The sequence below is a fragment of the Rhineura floridana genome, chromosome 9, assembly GCF_030035675.1.
Source record: "Rhineura floridana isolate rRhiFlo1 chromosome 9, rRhiFlo1.hap2, whole genome shotgun sequence".
NCBI classification, from domain to species: Eukaryota; Metazoa; Chordata; class Lepidosauria; order Squamata; family Rhineuridae; genus Rhineura; species Rhineura floridana.
The window spans coordinates 29238144-29259056 of record NC_084488.1 but is presented as its reverse complement, the minus strand read 5'-3'; the positions used below and the strand labels follow the sequence as shown (position 1 = coordinate 29259056).

The following is a 20913-nucleotide window of genomic DNA, read 5'->3' as shown; positions in this document are numbered from 1 at the left end:
CACCTTTTCTCCAAGGAGCTCAAGGTGTGGGGTACATGATTCTCTTCCCTCCTCATTTAATCCCCACAACAATCCTGTGAGGTAGGTTAGGCTGAGAGGCAGTGACTGGCCCAAGGTCACCCAGTGAGCTTCATGGCTAAGTGGGGATACGAACCCTGGTCTCCCAGGTCCTAGTCCAGCACTCCAACCACTATACAACATTGGCTCTTATGATGAGATCTTAGGGGTGGGGAGAGAGCAAGCAGTATAGCCAAGAGAGAGAAATGTGGAGAGATCTACAGAGCGCAGAAGGAAAGGGAGGAAGTTACAGAGATGCAAATACAGAAAAAGCTGTGATAATTCAGAGGGGGGGAAAGAACAGCATCTGCTGTGGATTGCAAAGCAAAGAGAGGTTATGCTAAGGAGCAGAGATATAAAAGAGAGGGGTGGGGTTGGAGCTACTTGTGATGATGCTGTGTGGAAAGTGCGTGCTATGGGGCGCAGAGGAAAAAAAGACTAACAGTTGGGTGTTTTTTTAAAAAAGCACTGTTAAAATTATAGCAAAAACTTCAATGAGGTGTTTAATGTAACAATATAAGTCATAATTGACTTGAAGGCACATAACAACATTAAATAATTAATGTAACTATATTAGTAAACAGCATCTTTACAGGAAGGCACAGATAGATGCTGAAGGTGTAATGCTGAAAATGTCTCATTGAGGCATGATGTAGGCATGCCCAGTGATATATATTCTTTTTGGTCTGAAGGTGTTCATACTAATTTTTGTCTTGGCAAAATCCTTGATATTTGCAGCTGTTCATGTACTTTAAACTGTATTCCTGTAGTATGGGGATTAATGGCAGGACAGCAAAAGTGAATTTGTGGGGCCTTATAGACTTTTATGTTGAGCCAGGAAGGATCAACACTGACCCTCTATTATGTAATGGTTTGAGGACCTTATCAGCCTTGCTACATTTGAACATAATTCCTATAAATGTTAATCTCATGCGAATACCTCTTTGGATATCAGAAGGGCTTATATTGACATGTTTAATTTAAAATGCGTGTATTGATAGTTATTGTATCCTTTATGTGAGCTGACAGTGTTTTTTGTTATCATTTTTTTCTTCCCTTCACTTTCTCTTTTTGTATTTCCTTTTTCTTTATTCAATTTGCTGTTAAAATATTAATTAAAAAAATTAGTAAATGATTAGTAAAAATATAAAAGCAGCTCTAAGTGATTTAAGCTAGGCATCTTTTCTATGTTGGCTTAACCCAAGAAGCAAAAACCAAGTCAATCATCATCTATTGCTAAGAATTTCTGTATCTGCATAAAGTAATAGTATCCTTTGACTGTAACAAAGTTACCTGTGCTCAGAAGAAAAGAGGTAATTAAGGCTAGTAAGTCTTGGATGCTTTCTTGTTGCATTTTGAATGGAAACCTATCCAATTAGCCTTGGATTCCACCAGGAGAAAAAAAATTATCCATTTTAATATGTAGTGTTTTATGTGAAGAAGTTAAATGTAACTACTTAACTTCATCTTCTAAATGCAATATTGCAGATGTGCAGCCATATTGGTGTAGTTCCCTTTTATGGGAGACATATAGGAAGCCTTTTAAAATTTGGTTGGCATGATTGTTGTATGTACTTACAGGATTTATGTATTACTTTTTTTGCCAAGGCAGTTTTCAGTTTTCCAATTTTCCCATCCACTCACCAGCAGATAAAAATAAAATGCAAGTGTACCCAGTCCTCTTCCCTGGCCCTCCTCCTTTCTTTCTTTTCACAGGGCAGATGAAATGTTTCCTTTGGCACTGTGTGCGGGATGGGACAGTCTGACTAGCTCAGGGCCTGAGGGTGCCTCTGCTTGCCTCCCCTGGTAATGCGGTGACAAGCTGAGCAGTGATGTGAAGGAGGGGGAGATGGTCATGAAGACAAACATAACGCAGTAAGAGCTGCACTGTATGCTGTAAAAATGGTATCTCCCTAACAAGTTTCCCCCTTCCTACCATAACATCTAGGACAGCCTTTCCCAACTAGTGGCCCACCAGATGTTGTTGGACCACAACTCCCATCAGCCTCAGCCAGCATTGCCAATGGTCAGGAAAGATGGGAATTGTGGTCCAACAACATCTGGTGGCTTGCTAGTTGGGAAAGGCTGATCTAGGACATGTAGGGCATACTATCTACAGCTTTGAAGCAGATGCACCTTGGAGGTTTGTGGAGGGAATATGAGAGTAGGTGTTGCTATTTGATTGTCCGCATCATCCCTTCAGAAAGAGAGATGGCAACAGAAGTTAGGTTTTTTGCATAGGAGCACTAATTTTGACCCATCAGCATCTTTGAAGGATAAAATGAGTCTGTTAAGGAGCCTTTATAAATTGGGCTTTAGAGAGGCATAGCCTTGATTCATGTGGTTTCCATTGCAAACAATCACTAAATATTAACATGGCATTTTCTTTTATATGGAAATAGAAGCTTCACAAACAAGCTTTTGATTTATCCTTTGGCACTGATCCTCTGATATATTTACAAGTTAGAATAATATGCTCTTGACTACTGCTTCATATAATAAAAACAATTTTATTGCTATGTATTCAAAGATGGAGATGCAAGTGAACTGGAACGCACAAGGCAGTACATGAATGATGCTTTTCAGTCTGGGTCAATGACTTGCTTGATATGTATTGCTTCAATTAAGAGAATCCAAGCGGTAAGCATGTTCCACTATGAGTATTGTCATAGTACCACTTTTTCTTTATTTACCATTCAGTTGGAATATCCTGGCTCTCTAAACAGAGAGGGCATATAAAGAAGTATACTCATAACTGCACCTCCACTTCATCTTTGAAACCCCCTTCAAAAGGCAGTTGGTATCTTCAGAAAGTCATTAAAAGCCTCTCTTTTTTCAGGTATTCATCTTGTGGCCAGGCATCAGCTAAGCATGAATGAACAATTTTATTTTTACAAATGGTTTATTATTTGGACTGCCTGCATTGGATTCAGCTACAGAAATCCAACCTGATCTATATCCTGTTGCTACTGCTACAGTTCGCATTTTCCAGGTCTAATAGTAACACACAGTCTGCATCTATGTTGGCATTGCTTTTTAATATGTTCTTAAACCTTTTTTAAAATGTTTTTAATCTTAGAAGATGTTTTGAAAGCTTTTTTAAGAAACATTTTTAAATATGTTTTTGTTTTAATTTGTTTTACAGTTTGGTTTTATGATGTTTTAAAGTTTTTAGTGCTTTTGTTTGCCCCCCTGGGCTCCTGCTGGGAGGAAGGACGGGATATAAATCAAATAATAAATAAATAAATAAATGTTGAATTCATTGGTCCAATTCTGCTGTAATCAACACACTGGCGTTCTCTCACTTGGATTGGTACAGATTCTACTCAAAATGAGCATTCTTTGAAAGAGGTCAAGACCAGGGATGAGTGACTTCTTTGAAGGACAGATTGGAAAAAAAGCCACTTACCTTTCTGGTGCTCATTGACTTTGTTTGCACATCACTGTAAACCAAACTATGGCTTACTACAGGGGTGAGGAACCTTTGGCCCTCCAGATGTTGCTGAACTCCCATGAGCCCTATCAAGCATGGCATATGGCCAGGGTTGATGGGAGTTGTAGCTCAGCAACATTTGGAGGGCCAAAGGTTCCTCATCCCTGGCTTACAGGGACCATGTGAACCTGCTGGCTTCCAGAGAGGAGCTTGTGCCCACTTTGCTCTTCCCTAGCTGTTTTAGCACAGCACAATATGGTGTGGCAGCTAAGCCAAGTTTTGGCTTAACATGTCCAAATCCATGGTCATGGTTAAGGTCTTTCCTCCTTAAACACCCAAGGTTTGTCCTAAAGTTACAGATCATGGTTAAGGGGGAGACACCTTAACCACAATCCCAGGTTTAGGTGATAGGGGAAGCCAAACCTTTGCTCAACTGCCATGTCACACTGTGCTAAAAGGACAAGGAAGGAACAAAATGGGTGGAAGCTGTTCTTTGGGAGACAGTACATTCATACAATCTACGTAAGCCATAGTTTGTCTTGCTGTGACATGCAAACTAGGCCACTGTGTCTGTCATGCTTTGACCACTTTTTTTTTTACTTCTTACGAGGCTCTGCTCCATTTGCTTAAAATCTAGCCAAACCTACAGTGGAGCTTTGGCTAAGGCAATTCCACAGCTACGCTTCCTGCAGGAGGCCTACCAACTCCTCTCTCTATAGGCTTTTGGGAAACTTAGAAAAACATTCATTTTTTTAAAAGGAAAGCTTTTGTAGGCATAATATGTAACGCTTTGTATTTTAGAGTTTGATATTTTAGTTGCTGTTGGACTTGTATAGTTTTTGAATTTTATTAAATATATTGTTGGCTGCAAGAAATAGAATGTGGCAATTACTGGATATAAAATATTGAACAGATACAATGGTTGTTCTAGACAGGCAGATGTAACTGGTACAATAAATAAAATACAATCTTCCCCTTAGTTGCCTCTATATGGTGAATTTCATGTGCCAAATCGCTAATGAGTTTACTAGGAAGGGACTCTGATGCATCTTTGTCTGTCTTCTAGGTCTGGAGTTGTTCTGGATGTTTCTGCATATTTCACATGCCATGCATTCAGAAGTGGGCTAAGGATAGCCTTTTCCTAATATCTTCCCCCTTGACAGATGATGATTTTGGAAAGAAGGATTATCCATGGCCATGGTAGGCTTTTACAATTTTATTTTGAAAGCTTTTATGTACTGGGAAAACGGCTTCTAAAAAAGCTGTGTGTATTGCTAAACAGCTGCAAAACATATACTCTAATGTTGCCTTTAACAAAAAAATTCCTTCACATTGAAGTATCCTTGGCAACAGCAGTGTACTTTGGTATTATATATATTAAAAATACCACCTTGGTGACTGAGGACTTGCCCGCACTGTTGGCAAAACCAAATAAAGTTAAGCAGTTTTAAGTAATGATGGGTGAACTTGTCGTATCAGAAACCATAAACAACTTGTCAAGTTTTGAATCCCACATTGCAGGCTCCAATGAAAGTTCTGTGTTTCAAGATCTTTTAGTATATACAATTTTTTTTTTTGCACATGGACATCAATCAAGTGTTTGTTGGGAACATGTCATGCATACTGTGGCATAATGTTTGGCATGATATCAGGCACCACTACATTCCCTTCTCTGTCTGTTCACACATGGGTTTACAGTTAATTTGTTATTCAGCTGCTGCTGTTGTAAGATTTCAGATCCAGATTTTCAAATTGATTAGTTAAGAGTAACTAAAGAGTTGAAATAAAACTATTCAGTGAACAACCACAGAGGCGCACCTGGCACCTTCACTGTACAGTTTTCAGCAAATTCTAAAAATGCACCTCTTTACCTTGGCCTTTGGCACTGGAGATGTATATTTTCAGGACCCACCCTATTTCTGTGTTTGTAATTTGATGTTTATACTGCTGTAACCTACCCCGGGACCTGCTAGTGAAGGGTGTGTAATAAATATACAAATATTAATGTGAGTATGCACAAAGAAGGTGGAGTTTGGATGCTTAGTAATTCAGAATGTGTAGAAACTTGAAATTAACACTTAATCTTGGTTTGAATTGCAAAAGTACTTTAGTTTGTTTGACAGAAAACCAGGCTCAGTATGCATTCAGGCATTTGCAAACTTAATAGTAAATATGTGAACTGCCTAATTCTTTGTGGCATTAGTACTCTTAAGTGCCACTGATTTCAAAGTGGCATTTAAGCACTTTAACTCCCTTTCAAGTTTATCAATTTTAAATAATAACAATAATAATAGTAATAAATTTAATTTATGTGTTGCCTATCTGGCCAGTGGCCACTCTAGGCGACGTACATACAATAAATATAGCAAAATACAATACAAAAAATACAGTGTAATAGTATAAATTATAAAACAAACAATACATAATAGGAGGCATGTAAACAAAAAATATTAAGCCTCCCCAGAAATCCCAAAAGCCTGTTGAAAGAGCCAGGTCTTTAAGGCCTTGCAGAACATATTCAGGGAAGAGATGTGCCGAAGATCTTGTGGGAGGGAGTTCCAGAGGGTGGGGGCCGCCACTGAAAAGGCCCTCTCTCTAGTACCCGCCAATCTAGCTGCTTTGGTTGGCGGGACTGAGAGAAGGCCTTGTGTGGCCGATCTTGTTAGGCGGCATGATTGGTGGCGTTGTAGGCGCTCCTTTAGATAAACTGGGCCGAGACCGTATAGGGATTTAAAGGTTAATACCAACACCTTGAATTGGGCCCGGAAAACAACTGGAAGCCAGTGTAGATCAAACAACACTGGCGTGATGTGGTCCCGGCAACGACTGTTTGTGAGTAGTCGAGCCGCCGCATTTTGTATAAGTTGTAGTTTCCGGACCGTTTTCAAGGGTAACCCCATGTAGAGTGCATTACAGTAATCTAATCGAGAGGTGACCAGGGCATGCACTACCAGTGGGAGCTGATGAACAGGAAGGTAGGGTTGCAGCCTACGTACAAGGTGTAGTTGATACCAAGCTGCCTGGCTCAGATCTGAAATCTGAGCCTCCATGGACAGCTTGGAATCAAGTACAACCCCGAGGCTGCGGACCTGGTCCTTTAGGGGTAAACTCACCCCATTGAACTTCAGGTCAACAGTTCCCAACCTTCTCTTGTCCCCCACGAGCAGTACCTCGGTCTTGTCGGGGTTCAGTTTCAGCCTATTTCTTCCCATCCATCCACTCACGGACTCCAGGCACTTGGACAAGGTTTCCACAGCCAACTCTGGCGAAGATTTAAACGAGAGATAGAGCTGAGTGTCATCCGCATATTGGTGACACTGCAGCCCAAATCTCCTGATGATCACCCCCAGCGGATTCATATAGATGTTAAATAGCATGGGAGAGAGGATAGAACCCTGTGGCACACCACAATTGAGAGGCCAAGGGTCTGATACCTCCTCCCCCAACGCTACCTGTTGGTACCTGTCGGAGAGAAAGGAACGGAACCACCGTAATACGGTGCCTCCTATTCCCAATCCCTCTAGGCAATATAAGAGGATACTGTGGTCGACAGTATCAAAAGCCGCTGAGAGATCGAGGAGGACAAGGAATATGAATTCTCCCCTATCTAATGCCCTCCTCATATCATCTACCAGAGCGACCAAGGCTGTTTCAGTTCCGTGACCAGTCCTGAAGCCCGATTGGTATGGATCCAAGTAATCCGTTTCATCCAAGTGTGTCGACAACTGATTGGCCACCACTCGCTCAATGACCTTGCCCAAGAATGGTAAATTCGAAATTGGGCGAAAGTTATTAAAAACTTGGGGATCCAAGGAGGGCTTCTTCAGGATGGGCTTTACAATTGCCTCCTTGAGGGCTGATGGCATCACACCCTCTTTCAAGGATGTGTTTACCACCGCCTTGATCCCCTCACCCAACTTCTCTCTGCATCTCATGATGAGCCACGATGGGCAAGGGTCAGTTAGACAGGTGGTAGGCCTTACAGTCGAGAGCACCTTGTCCACATCCTCAGAAGACAGAGGCCGAAAATGATCCCAGCATACCGGCGTGCAACTGGTCAACTCTGGTTCATTCACTGTATCCACGGCGCACGGGATCGAGCTCCGTATGTGTTCGATTTTATCAGCAAAGTGCTTAGCCAAAGTGTCACAGGAGGCTTTTGACTGTTCCAAGGGTTCCTGAGCAACTGGACCGACCAGACTTCGGACCACTTGGAATAACCTCCTGGGACAGCACTCTGCAGACGCAATAGAGGCAGTAAAGAAAGCTTTCTTTTCTGTCTTTATTGTCACTTGGTAGGCAGTTACTGCTGCTCTAACTTGTGTCCGGACACCTTCGGAGCGGGATTTCCGCCACCGGCGTTATAGTAGTCTCACCTCCTGTCTCAGAGTACGCAACCGTGGCGTATACCACGGTGCTAACTGAGTTCTATTCAGGGGGAGAGGACATTTCGGAGCCACCCGGTCTAACGCCCCGGTGATCTTTCCATTCCACTCCATCACCAGGGTTTCAACCGGGCAACCTTCAGCAGGTTCCAGTTCCCCTAGCGCAGTCAGGAATCCATCAGGATCCATCAGGTGCCTGGGGCGGACCATTCTAATAGGTCCATCACCCCTGCGGAGAGGGTGTGGCATCGAGAGATCCATGTTTACCAGATGGTGATCTGACCATGACACAGGAGTGGAAAGAACCACTCCCAATTTCAGAGCACTTTCCTCCTCTCCCAGGACAAACACAAGGTCGAGAGCATGACCGGCTACATGGATGGGCCCAGTATTACTGAGGTGCAGTTTCCAGGAAGCCATGGTTTCCAGGAAATCCCAAGGGGCTCCAGTGAGAGGCTGTATTATACTTAGGCTGTATTATACTTAGGCTGTATTATACTTAGGCTGTATTATAATCTTTGAGTTCACTTGTGAGCTCAGTGTTAAACTGTTGGCTAAATTCAACTCGGCTCCATGTACACTGAAAACACCAGAGAATATCTGTGCATGTTCTGCAGAAGCTGTCTATGAGCTTCAGGCTGCACTGCTTTTAGAGAGGGGCAAATGCTCCTGTCGAATTGTAACCCAATATAAAATAATATCTGAGGATAGAGAGCCTGATCTGACCTTTTTCTTTACCAGGCATCTTCCTTGTTGGTGTGATCTGGTCTTGTAACCTTTTCTTCCCTTGCATTTTGACCTGCACTGTTTTGGCCTGTAGCCTTGGTTAATTTCTTCTGGCACATGTGATCCTATTCTGTTCGTTTCAAGGCTTAGCAGCTGCGCAGAACAATATAGTAGAATATGAAATTTCCCCATAAAATCTGTCCAGCTCCTCCAGTCAGTACCCAGCTGTAATCCAAATGCTCCTTGATGTATCACAAAAAAGCTCTACAGAGGTACAAAATGATGTCTTGCAAACCCAGTCAGGACTCTGCCCACTTAAATTCAATTTATCGTAGACATAATTTTTCTGACGACTCATTGCAGTCAGCTGGAGCTGCAGTCCCAAGTGCGTTATCTTGTTCTGTTTCATTCTATTTTATTTTATTATATTTTTCTTAATTAGGCACATATACTACTATGCACTGACACCCCCCTCAAAACAGAATGTGGCAAATGACTTTCCAAGGTGGGTGTTAAATGCAGCTTCAGGTATATGCTGCTCTGGGTGCCTTTTTTCCTTCCGCTACAGGAATCGCTCAGCTATAACAATTATATATTCCACACTAGGCTAATATATAGACTTTATATACAGATTTGTCCAGAACGAAACCAGGGTGTTTAGTTTCACCTGTTTTAGGACAGCTAGGTTTTTTAAAAAAAAATGTATACACCAAGCCAAGAGTTCTGTGCCTTTTTGAAATGACCTTGAATTGGGTTGAATTAGGTGAGCTACTTCTGAAGAAATCATCATGAATTCTCTGCTCAGTGATTCTTGTTTAATCTATTAAACAGAATGAAAGTACAGTGGTCAGGCTACGTTCTAGTACAACAGCAGCATGCTGTTATGACGGAGAACTCAGTACTCCAGAATTGCTGCATTAGTAAATAGTATTCATGCAGTGATTTCTAAGAGCACAGACAGCAAACTTGCTATTGTAAAAGTTTTCTTTCCTAGCAATGAGAGAGTCTCTGATCAGTTCATCTGTGATCTTTGGATTTTACCCATTCTCAGCATCTGCTGTCTTGGGGAGTCAGCACGCCTTCCCCAGCATAATCCATCAGTATGCCCTCTGCATTTGCCAGCATGTGGGGACGGGGGTAGGAGCAGGGGGAAGATGCTGCATGTAGGGGACATACCCTTGCAATAACGTAAATGTAGCGGAGCTTGCATCAAGCAACATCTCCTTGCCACATTTTTCCAGATGGCTACTAATTATATTTTGCCAAAGTTCTGTCAGTTTGTTAACACGTGTACATGTGAATCCCCACATGTGTGTATACCCATCGGGAACTCAAACGACACCCCTGAGAGTGTATTGGAACCTTTTACTGAAATTAATCACACATGTCACCCTTACGCTTGTATAAATCCACTCTTAACCCCAATAAAGCACACAAAGAAAAGGAAACAGGAAAAATAAAAGTAGTTTCAATTCTAATTAATATGATCAGTGTCTAGCTCTACTCCAGTCATTCATTCCCTAATGTTATAGATAGCATAAGACAAAGACCCTAAATCTAGTTCTCTTCAAAGTTACACAATGTCATACAGAGAGAAAAAGAGAAAAACTCAAGCACTGGAGGTGAGTATATCTTTCCTGAAAATGCAGCAAGACTCTAGGCCAGAATGGAACTTCTGTATCTAGCCTGTGAGCCAAAGCTCCACCCTTACTGTAACCTGAAAGATCTCACCCTTCTTGTGTTCCTGTGTAGTCTTGATGTTCCTGGAGTGTATTGTGTAGAAAGAGGAAGTTGTTGGAGCCCCAAGAGGCGCTGCCGACTCCCCCCAAATACTAGGTGTAAATATACTTTGAGACTTCATTGGACCAAATGTAAATTGGGAGGGGTGTACTAGTGAGTAATTTGGTACGTGAAAGAATATCCTGTGACTTGATTGATCTCTGTCTCAAGTTAAACCTTTACCTGTAGCTTTCTGAGAAATAGTATAAATTAAACCTAAACCTTTGTTTGGGTTTTGTTGAATCAAGCTTTTCACCTGGGCATAGACTGTTGTTTAATTAGAGGGATTATTCTTGAGCAAACCTGAAATTTGGAACCTTCCTTGTTACTTGTTAACCCTGTTTGTATGTGTCTTCCTAAGATCAGCAAGCCAGTTCATCCCATGACTTTGAGGTCAACGTAAGGTCTTTATTATAGAGGTCACCCAAATTATAGATCTGATCCACTGAGATGAATCCGAGCATAAAAAACCCATTTTTTGCATACCTCCTTACAAGTTTCCTCTTTGGCCCCTTAAGAGTGCCTTGTTTTCCTCCTGTACTAGAGGAGCCACCATTGCATAAGTTTGTGCTACTGCTACGCAGTGTAGAATGATCAAGGCCTTGATCTCTTCTGACAGATGACCCATGGCAGGTAAAGAATGGGGGTGGGGAGTGTGACCCAGCTAATTCTCCTGGACTGTTTGGTCTTTTTGGACACTATTTTTCATGGTTTCCTAGCTAGAATCTGGGAACTGAAGTCATGCTATTACAGTGAGTTCAGTCCTGTAGGGCCATTACCACAAGGTGGTGCTGAGGGATTGCTACTTGGCCCCGTGGAAATTGTGCTACAGGTAGATTTCCATTTTATCCCCCATGTTTTTAAATATCTACGTAAACCCACTGGAGGAGGTCATCCAGGAATTTGGAATGAAGTGTCATCAGTTTGATTATGATGCCTAGCTCTGTTTCTCCTTGACAGATGAGCCTGGTGAGCCTGTGGAAATGCTGAACCAGTGCTTAGAATCAGTAATGGGCTGGATGGGAGTTGATAAACTGAGCAAGACTGAGGTTTTTTGAGTGGCTAGGTTTTTTTAAAAAAAGAAATAGTGTTTGGCCTGTTCCAGGATGGAGTTGCACACTCCCTGTAGTAGATCCAGCTGTGTCACTGGAGGCCCAAGCGACCTTGGTGCACATAATGCTTTTCACCAGCTTAGGGTGGTACATCAACCTCTCTTGGATAGAGGGAGCCTGACCATTATTATCCATGTGTTGGTAACTGCCTTCTTAAACTGCTGTACATGGGACTGCTCTTGAACACAGTCCAGAAACTTTTAATTAGTACAGAGTAGAGCTGCCAGGGTAGGAACTGGGGCCGGCTGCTGGGAATACATCTAATAGGTGTTGAAAGAAGTCAACTGGCTTCCAGTCTTGTTTCCAAGCAAAACTCAAGGTGCAGGTGCTCTACTTTTGAAAGCTCCATGTGGCTTGGGATAGGTACCTGAAGGGTCACATACTTCCATGTGAACTTTATGTCAACTAAGATTATCTGCTAAGACCACTGTGCAGCTCCCCCTGCTATCGGAAATGAGGCAGCCTGGCAGCCAGGGAAAAGGTGTTTTTGGTTGTGGTATCTTGAATTTTTTCCCAGAGAGGTTCATCTGGTGCTTACGCTGGTGTCTTTTTGGCAGCAGGCAAATCCTTTTTTTATTCTCTCAGACTGTTTAAACTGTTTTGTCTTTCTAATACTGCTTTTCTTTGTTGAATAATGTGTTTGGACTGAACCTGTTTTTGTGTTATTTTTTTACATGTATCTTTGTAAGCTGACCTGGGTAATCATTTTGAAGGGTAGTGTAAAAATCCAATAAATAAAACTATTTTCAGTTTCTCATGATTAACACTGTAGTGTCAGACTTTCACTTTTTTTGGTAGTATGTTAAACTCTTTGGATTATCAAGTGTATATTAAAAATTGGCATTTAGCATCCTTGCTGGAATATTTTAATTGTGGTTGCATCACTATTGGCCTAATGTGTGGCTGCAATAAAGCTGTAGATTTAACTTCAGTAAACACTCCATGAATTTTTCTCTGATATTTCAGTCCAAAATGCAGGTTTGAGTACAAGCGATCGGAGACTCCCACTCGATATTACTGCTATTGTGGAAAGGTAGAGGATCCACCACTGGATCCCTGGCTAGTTCCACATTCTTGTGGCCAAGTATGTGAAAGAGATTTCAAACCTTCCTGTGGACACAAGTGCCTGCTGCTTTGTCACCCAGGTATGTAATGTTAATGTAACAGTATATAAGCTATAATGAAAACCAAGCTGCTTGAAAGCATAGGATGGTGCAGATTTAAAAATGTAATGTGGCTATGTAAGAGTGAATTGATTTTTTGCATCGGGTAGCATTATAAAAAGTTATTAATAAGTGAAAGCATTGGGATACTAGGCACTTGAAGACTACTTGTCTTCAAGTTTGTTTATAGCTTATTAGGCTTTTCACATAATTACAATAAGACAATACAATCTTTTTCTCTCCCTTCCTCCACCCAACTCCCCCATCTCCATTTGCCCTCCCCCCTCTTTTGTGGTTACAACATTTTCATGTCTGATGTTCAGTTGTTTGGTGTGCTGTGCGGTGTTCAGATTAACATGCTTCGATAAGGGTTGAGGTAAAAGAGTGTCAGTATTTTGTTGGAGTCCCAGATTAACATAAGAACCATGAAGCTGAAGTTTCCATCTCTGTATTGTGCCTTCCACACACTATATATTTTATATGTACCTGGGCATTCTCATGTTATCCTTGCAGTAACCTTATGGGGTAGGTTAGACTGGCCTAAGTCACCCAGTGAGTTTCAGGGCTGAGTTGGGGTTTGAACTGAGGTCTCTTGTTTATTTTGTTGACAATTTCATAATAACTCGGCAACTCAGTTGGCCTGTGTTGGAATGTCTGTTTCTTCATAATGTTTCCTTTCCTTCTTGATAGGCCCGTGCCCACCTTGTCCAAAGATGGTCACAATAACCTGTTACTGTAAGAAGGCGAAGCCTGTGCCACGGAGGTGCAGTACGAAAGAATGGTCATGTCAGCTGCCCTGTGGACGAAAACTGCCATGCGGACAACACAACTGTGAGAAACCTTGTCATGCAGGTGTGGAGCTGTCTGATGTTACTTTACATTAAATCTCTCACTTGTCTGCAGGATCAGCCTCCTTCCTCCTTTCCTTTCTCTCTCCTTCTCCCCCCCAATCCTGCTCCCCATTGGAGAAAAAATTAAAATGATCACTTTTCAAGCTATATTCTAATACTTAACTCCACCTTACCTTTAGGAGACTGTCAACCCTGTCCAAGAGTCAGTAAGCAAAGTTGTGTCTGTGGTAGACAAGCAGCAGAAAGACTTTGTGCAAGTCCTTTATGGCATTGCGATCAGGTAGGTTTTTTCTTAAAAGTTGCCATGATACAAGGTTTGGTTATATAAAAAGGTGGGGCAGATGTTATCAGTGCTGAATCCTCTCCCACCCCTAATAATGGTTATTATGAAGAAGTGGAAGGGCTTTATATTGTAGCTTGGAAAAACAGCAGGTTTTGAACCCGTCATACTTTTAGCAGCCAACCTACTAGTCAGCTTGCAACTCATCTGGGATTACATGTAGATTCTGGAGTGTAGGTGCCTGGTGGTCTGAATCATTGCTTCTGCGTGGGAGCCATTTGTGTGTGTGTGTGCAATAGCTCTTTTCCAAGTTGCCACTGTATATTGCTGTGGCTCCTTGCGCTGTCAAACAAGTATCCATGCTATGCAGTGGGGCTTTCCTGGCCCCTTCTCATTGCCATAGGCCCCTATGCTCCCCAAAAACTTCTTCAGGGTGTAGGATGTTGCTTCAGTGGGAAGGAAAAATTGGAGTAACTGCCTTCTGTAATGAGAAGTGACTTTGACTTCCGCTAGAACAACTTTGGATCTAAGCTATAACTTCTAGACTGAGCTGTTGTCATTATGGCAAGAAATTCTCCAGTGACAGTATGAAAGCTTAGTTTTTTTAAGAGTCAAATTTAGTTGCTCTCTGTTTAAAATCTAATGTTAAGTGATAGGAATTTATCACAGTAGTTTTCTGTTGTAAGACAGTGACCAGACATTGCACTAAACCACGGCTTAGTGTGTTGTGAAGAAAGTGGAATGAGGTGTAGTGAATCTTGGAGACTCATGCTTCTGCCCACTGCACAGCTGGGAGGAAGAGTTCAGAAGGTTTCATGGTTTCAAGTTTATTTATTTCAAACAAACCATAAATAATATCACAGTTTGCTGTTTCTGATAAAACAGCACACTGTGATCAAGCAAATGCTTCCAAACTCCTCCCAGCCTGGGGAGGAGGAGAAGGAAAGGGTAAACTTGCAAGTTTGCAGCTTATACACATTGCACTAAACTGTGGTTTAGCATGATGCTGGAATATGGCCAGTCTGTAATCTGATGTCATTTTTTCTTGCTGAATAAAGTGAATGTAATTTTAACCAAGCTTTGTTCTGTAAGAGGTTTAATTCTTATTATTGAAATATAGTTCAGGGAGAGTTAATCTTTTTTTCTTCCTGCCTCCTATGTATTTTTTGTACTTTGTTGTTTTGTTAAGCTCCTCACTTGCAAGTGTTGTATGTGCTTTCCCACCAGGTGTGTGGCAAAACATTGCCTTGTGGCTATCATGCCTGTGAACAGATTTGTCATGGTGGCCCCTGTGGTGAGTGTCCTCGATCTGGCAAAAGGTGTTGCCCATGTGGAAAATCAAGTGAGTGTTTCTTTTCTGCCTATCTAGTATACATCCAGTTCATCAATATAGTTAAGCTTCCTAAAATGGAAATCTAAACTGCATTCAGATCAAGCTAAAGTAATACTACAACAGACTTTGGTTAATACTTACGCTGGGACTGGCTTATTTAAAGGTTACCAAAAAAGGTTGCCCTGCTTAGCTTAATTAAATTGTATCATAGATATAAAAGCTAAATCCCTGTTGTGATGTAAAGTCTTATTTTTAATGAAACGTGATACACAAAAATGTAGCTTGCCTTTTTCAGTTTCATATTAAATGAGAGCAGCTTTATTGTTTCATTTTGACTTTTTACTTAGAATTTTCTTTACCCTGTACGGAGGATGTGCCTACTTGTGGAGACAGTTGCGACAAAGTGCTTGACTGTGGAATTCATAAATGTTCGCAGCGCTGCCATCGAGGTCCTTGTGAAATCTGTAGACAGGTTAGCATTTCTCTTCCAGTTGAGCCCTGTACTTTTGAATAATTTTTCATTATTTCAGGAGCTGTGAAGGGGGTTTACCTCCAATGAGCTTCCCTAAGGTATTGGAGAAACAGAAGACATGTTCCTTCTTTTAGCTGTCCTCTTGTCTCTAAGCCCAGGACATTTCCTCTTTGCTGCTGCCTCTGCATTCTCAACCACACACACAAAAAAACAAACCACGAACTACCACAACCCCTGGTTTCTGTTCTTCAAATCAGGAGAATGAATATCTAATTGGTTTGAGATACTGAGCTCAGTACCTTGGATCAATGTGTGGGAACATGCTGAAATGTGGCATGCTGCTTCAGATTTATCTGCTTGTTGTATGGATTCAGAATGCCTTTTTCCTAGACAATCCCACCGAACAGTGTCCTTCAAAATAAGCTTAGCAAGTGTAACATTGCAGGGGAGAAAGGCACACTTCCACAAAAGTCTAGCATCCAGTTGCAGAGTTCAAACAGGACCCAAAGGTTAAGTTTGAGAGATTCCAGGATCTGGAGGCCTATTGGTAGCTGCTGCCCCCAAACCCAGCCCCTCCTAGCTTCTTTCCCTTAAAAATTGTTTTGCGGATGCTTTCCTTCACCATCATTTTAGCTGCTCTTTGCATGATAAGGCATGCTCCAAATTACAATTTTTCTCTTCTGAAAATGGTTGCCTTCCCAACTCCCTCATGCTTGTTTGCGCCTATATTCGCCTAGTACATACAAATAGATGAGAAAACAAACAATTTTCTCAAGATCTGATCAGATTAAGCTGTTTTTATTTCAGGCCTTCTGTCACAATATATTAGGAATCTTCTATGCAGCTTAATTTCCATCATCAGATTCTTTTATATGCTACTTTTTTCTTTGTAGATTTTCTAGTTGCTTGAGTTCTGTTATCAATGATATCCCTTAACTTTGACGCGCTTTATTTACAGCTCTTAGCTTTAGTTTCCTTCTAATTGTATCCTAACAGGAAGTTGAAAAGCAGTGCCGCTGTGGAAAGCATACAAAGCAGATGCCCTGCCATAAGCCATACCTTTGTGAAACAAAGTGTGCAAAAATTCGTGACTGTCAAAAACACCAGTGCAAGAGGAAGGTAAGTAAGTATTAAAGATGCATCAACATTCTTTTGTAGTTAGAATCACCTAACTAGAATGATCAAGGGGATGGAGCGACTCCCTTATGAGGAAAGTTTGCAGCATTTGGGGCTTTTTAGTTTAGAGAAAAGGCGGGTCAGAGGAGACATGATAGAAGTGTATAAAATTATGCATGGCATTGAGAAAGTGGATAGAGAAAAGTTCTTCTCCCTCTCTCATAATACTAGAACTTGTGAACATTCAAAGAAGCTGAATGTTGGAAGATTCAGGACAGACAAAAGGAAGTACTTCTTTACTCAGCGCATAGTTAAACTATGGAATTTGCTCCCACAAGATGCAGTAATGGCCACCAGCTTGGACGGCTTTAAAAGAAGATTAGACAAATTCATGGAGGACAGGGCTATCAATGGCTGCTAGCCGTGATGGCTGTGCTGTGCCACCCTAGTCAGAGGCAGCATGCTTCTGAAAACCAGTTGCCGGAAGCCTCAGGAGGGGAGAGTGTTCTTGCACTCGGGTCCTGCTTGCGGGCTTCCCCCAGGCACCTGGTTGGCCACTGTGAGAACAGGATGCTGGACTAGATGGGCCACTGGCCTGATCCAGCAGGCTCTTCTTATGTTCTTATGTTCACCTGGAAGTTTACTTAACCTTCCAAAGTTTCTTTTGTTTCTAAGAAACAGCCTGTAAGTGTGTGAGTACATGTAAGAAAGTCACAACAGTTTCCACCTTACAGTGGTCTGGTTTGCATGTTATAGTAAGCCAAACTATGGCCAAGCAAACAAGCTGGCTTCTGGAGAGGAGATTGCACCCACTTAACTCCTCTCCATTCCTTTTAGCTTGGCACAACAATTATGCCAAGATTTGACTTAGCATGTCATCTGAATCCAGGCTCATGGTTAAGCTCTTTCCTCAACCGTGAGATATAGCTAAGAACAAACCTTGGCTGAGGAAGGGAGAGCGTAGAGCAACTAACCCATGTTGACACAACACACTGAGCCAAACCATCTAAAAGGATTGCCGGGGAAGAGCAAAGTGTCTGTGATCTCCTCCTTGGGAGCCCATGTGTTCATGCTAAGCTGTAGCTTGGCTTGGCATTACTTGTGAACATGGCATGTGAGGGCTCCTTTGCTGTTTCGTTGTGAAACGACCTCATATGTATGACTTCCTCATTATTTTGTACTGCATTTCCACTCATGGAAAGAAATTTGCTTGGTAAAGAATGGTCTAATTAAAAATTGTTGCTATTATGGTACTTCCACTATGCAAGACCTGCAGAAGGTGGCAGTAGTAGTTCTAATTGGACTAGCTTCTCCCAGGCATTTTAGCATGTGTTTTTAAATTGTTTTTTTTTTTAAAGTTTTTAAATTTGTATATTTGTGTATTTGTTTTTAATGTTTTTAATTGTTGTAAACCGCCCAGAGAGCTTCGGCTATGGGGCAGTATACAAATGTGATAATGATGATAATAATGATATTATTATTATCATCATCATTATTATTATTATCATGATTAATATAGCTTGTTGAAGCAGTTAAAGAAAAGAAACATGCTTTTTCTCTGATATGTATTAACTTCCTTCAGGCTAAGATGACTTAGATTTCAAAGGGTTAAAGGAGCAGTGGAGGGAAAGGAATGGAGAAGAGTATTTGCTTGCTCAATACTGATTGTATTAGCCATTCAAAGCCAATAATCTGATATACAGAAGAAACATACAGGGTGAAGTAGTGGGTGCTGGAAACTTTATCTGCTATCATATTGCTTTTTGTATCTCGCTCCCTTTCTCTGGAATCGTCTCCTTATTCATTTATTTAATTTACAGTATTTGTATGCTACTTCGTAATAGTATCCTCTGGATGGCTGGTAGCAAAACATGTAAAATGCAGTGACATCAGTTTCTCATTGGTCCTTACCTCTGTTTTTTCTTGTTCCATTTTAAGAGACTTCTTCAGCCTCTCATTTTTCTCCCAGCCTTTTCCAGGCAAACTGTTTTGCTGAGGCTTGTACTTTGACCCTCTCTCCTTCTCTTTTTGTGTCCAAGATTATAAATCTGTGAAGAGCAGCTGTATTTAGGTAGAAAGTCATCTGATCAGCTAAAATGTATTTGAGGTGATATGCAAAATATAACTTCAGTTTCATCAAAATAGGATAAAAAAAACCCAACCATGCAGAGGTAGCTGTGCTAAAACAGAAAAACAGATGCTTAGTTGTAGGTGCTGTACTATTATTATTACTATTAGCAGCAAAGTCTTTGTATTGGACAGAGAATAGGAAGAAATCCAGAAAAACAGTCATATAGATTCAGCGGTATATAGTAGCAAGATATTCTGTTAGGGCCAAACTAAGTAGGTTTTTCAAAAGTAGACAGTGGGTGTGAGGGGAGAGGTTGTTGTTGTTATATGCCTTCAAGTCAATTACGACTTATGGCAATCCTATGAATTGGCAACCTCCAATCACATCTGTTATAAGCCACCCTGTTCAGATCTTGTAAGTGGCTTCCTTTATGGAACCAATCCATCTCTTGTTTGGCCTTCCTCTTTTTCTACTCCTTTCTGTTTTCCCCAGCATTATTGTCTTTTCTAGTGAATCATGTCTTCTCATTATGTGTCCAGAGTATGATAACCTCAGTTTCATCATTTTAGCTTCTAGTGATAGTTCTGGTTTAATTGTTCTAACACCCAATTATTGGTCTTTTTTGCAGTCCATGGTATGCGCAAAGCTCTCCTCCAACACCACATTTCAGAAGAGTTTATTTTTCTCTTACCCACTTTTTTTACTGTCCAACTTTCACATCCATACATAGAGATTGGGAATACCATGGTCTGAATGATCCTGACTTTAGTGTTCAGCGATACATCTTTGCATTTGAGGACCTTTTCTAGTTCTCTGATAGCTGCCCTCCCCAGTCCTAGCCTTCTTCTGATTTCTTGACTATTGTCTACATTTTGGTTAATGACTATGCCAAGGTATTGATAATCCTTGACAAGTTCAGTGTCCTCATTGTCAACATTAAAGTTACATACATCTTCTGTCTTCATTACTTCAGTCTTCTTGACGTTTAGCTGTAGTCCTGCTTTTGTGCTTTCCTCTTTAACTTTCATCAGCATTTGTTTCAAATCATTACTGGTTTCTGCTAGTAGTATGGTATTGTCTGCATATCTTAAATTATTGATATTTCTCCTTCAGTTTTCACACCTCCTTCATCTTGGTCCAATCCCACTTTCCGTGTGATATGTTCTGCATATAGATTAAACAAGCAGGGTGATAAAATACACCAGTCTTTCACCCTTTCCGATTGGGAACCAATTGGTTTTTCATGCAGACTCTGTGAGGTCTTTCTGGAGTAATTAATACAGAGATTATATACTCACTCACTCACTCACTCATACAAAGTAAAATATTTAAAAATTATACGTAGTACTTTCAATTGTACAAGTGCTTTACTTAAATTATCTTGGTGATCTATACAGTGTTTTTGTTTGTAATTCAGTGTTGTCACCATGATGTGGTTATGGAGGTGAAGTTAAGATAATAGTAGCTGAAGGCCATCTAGTTAGTTCATGGCTGAGGCAAGTTTTGGATTGGGTACTTCCCAGCTTTATGCTCTTACCTCCTGGAAGATACCAGCTCTTATTTGGAACTTGCCTGTTGGCTTCTGTCAAGCAGTCAAAAGATTATTATCCCTTCTTTAAAATGTACAAAAACTCCATCCTGGTGTGTGTGTGATCAAACTGCTCTCTCCAAACTGCTAAAACACTGTAAAATGGCAAAGGATTTTCTGAAGGTACAATTTCAAGAAAGGGACATCTTCACATGTTAATTTTTCTTTGACATTATCATTTAAAAAATAAATCCTTGTTGCTTCACTGTAGGCAGACTTGTACAGCACAATCCTACGTGTGTTTAATCATTGGCTAACACTCCCATGTAATGCATAGGTTTGCAGCATTAGATACAGTTTCTATGTGTCAAAAAAATTGTGTATGTTACAGTGTTGTTCTGGAAATTGCCCACCATGTGATCAAGCATGTGGACGAACTTTAGGATGTCGGAATCACAAGTGTCCTTCAGTCTGTCACAGAGGTAAGATTGAGCTGGAAATCTTTATTGTAGTCTTTCAACCTAAATGACACTTTTAACTTTACTTAGTTGGATCTCTGTTGGTGGTTGTTTTGAAAAAATAAGTTCACAAGCTCATATTACAATTC

At 41.0% G+C, this 20913-nt stretch overlaps 1 protein-coding gene across 2 annotated transcripts in view; it reads left to right on the top strand.

Moving 5' to 3' along the window:
- The window catches only part of NFXL1 (nuclear transcription factor, X-box binding like 1), a 100237-nt gene that overhangs the window by 3211 nt on the left and 76113 nt on the right, over positions 1-20913 (top strand). Inside the window, exons 1-10 of one of the 2 annotated variants that reach the window (XM_061584023.1) lie at positions 1200-1932; positions 2588-2697; positions 4557-4690; positions 12459-12637; positions 13346-13507; positions 13686-13786; positions 15014-15128; positions 15467-15591; positions 16588-16710; positions 20698-20788. In XM_061584023.1, the coding sequence (XP_061440007.1) occupies positions 2626-2697; positions 4557-4690; positions 12459-12637; positions 13346-13507; positions 13686-13786; positions 15014-15128; positions 15467-15591; positions 16588-16710; positions 20698-20788 (1102 nt within the window). In that variant the 5' untranslated portion in view covers positions 1200-1932; positions 2588-2625. Of the gene's footprint in view, positions 1-1199; positions 1933-2587; positions 2698-4556; positions 4691-12458; positions 12638-13345; positions 13508-13685; positions 13787-15013; positions 15129-15466; positions 15592-16587; positions 16711-20697; positions 20789-20913 lie in introns of those variants that run through there. The other variant, XM_061584022.1, reaches the window with a different exon arrangement.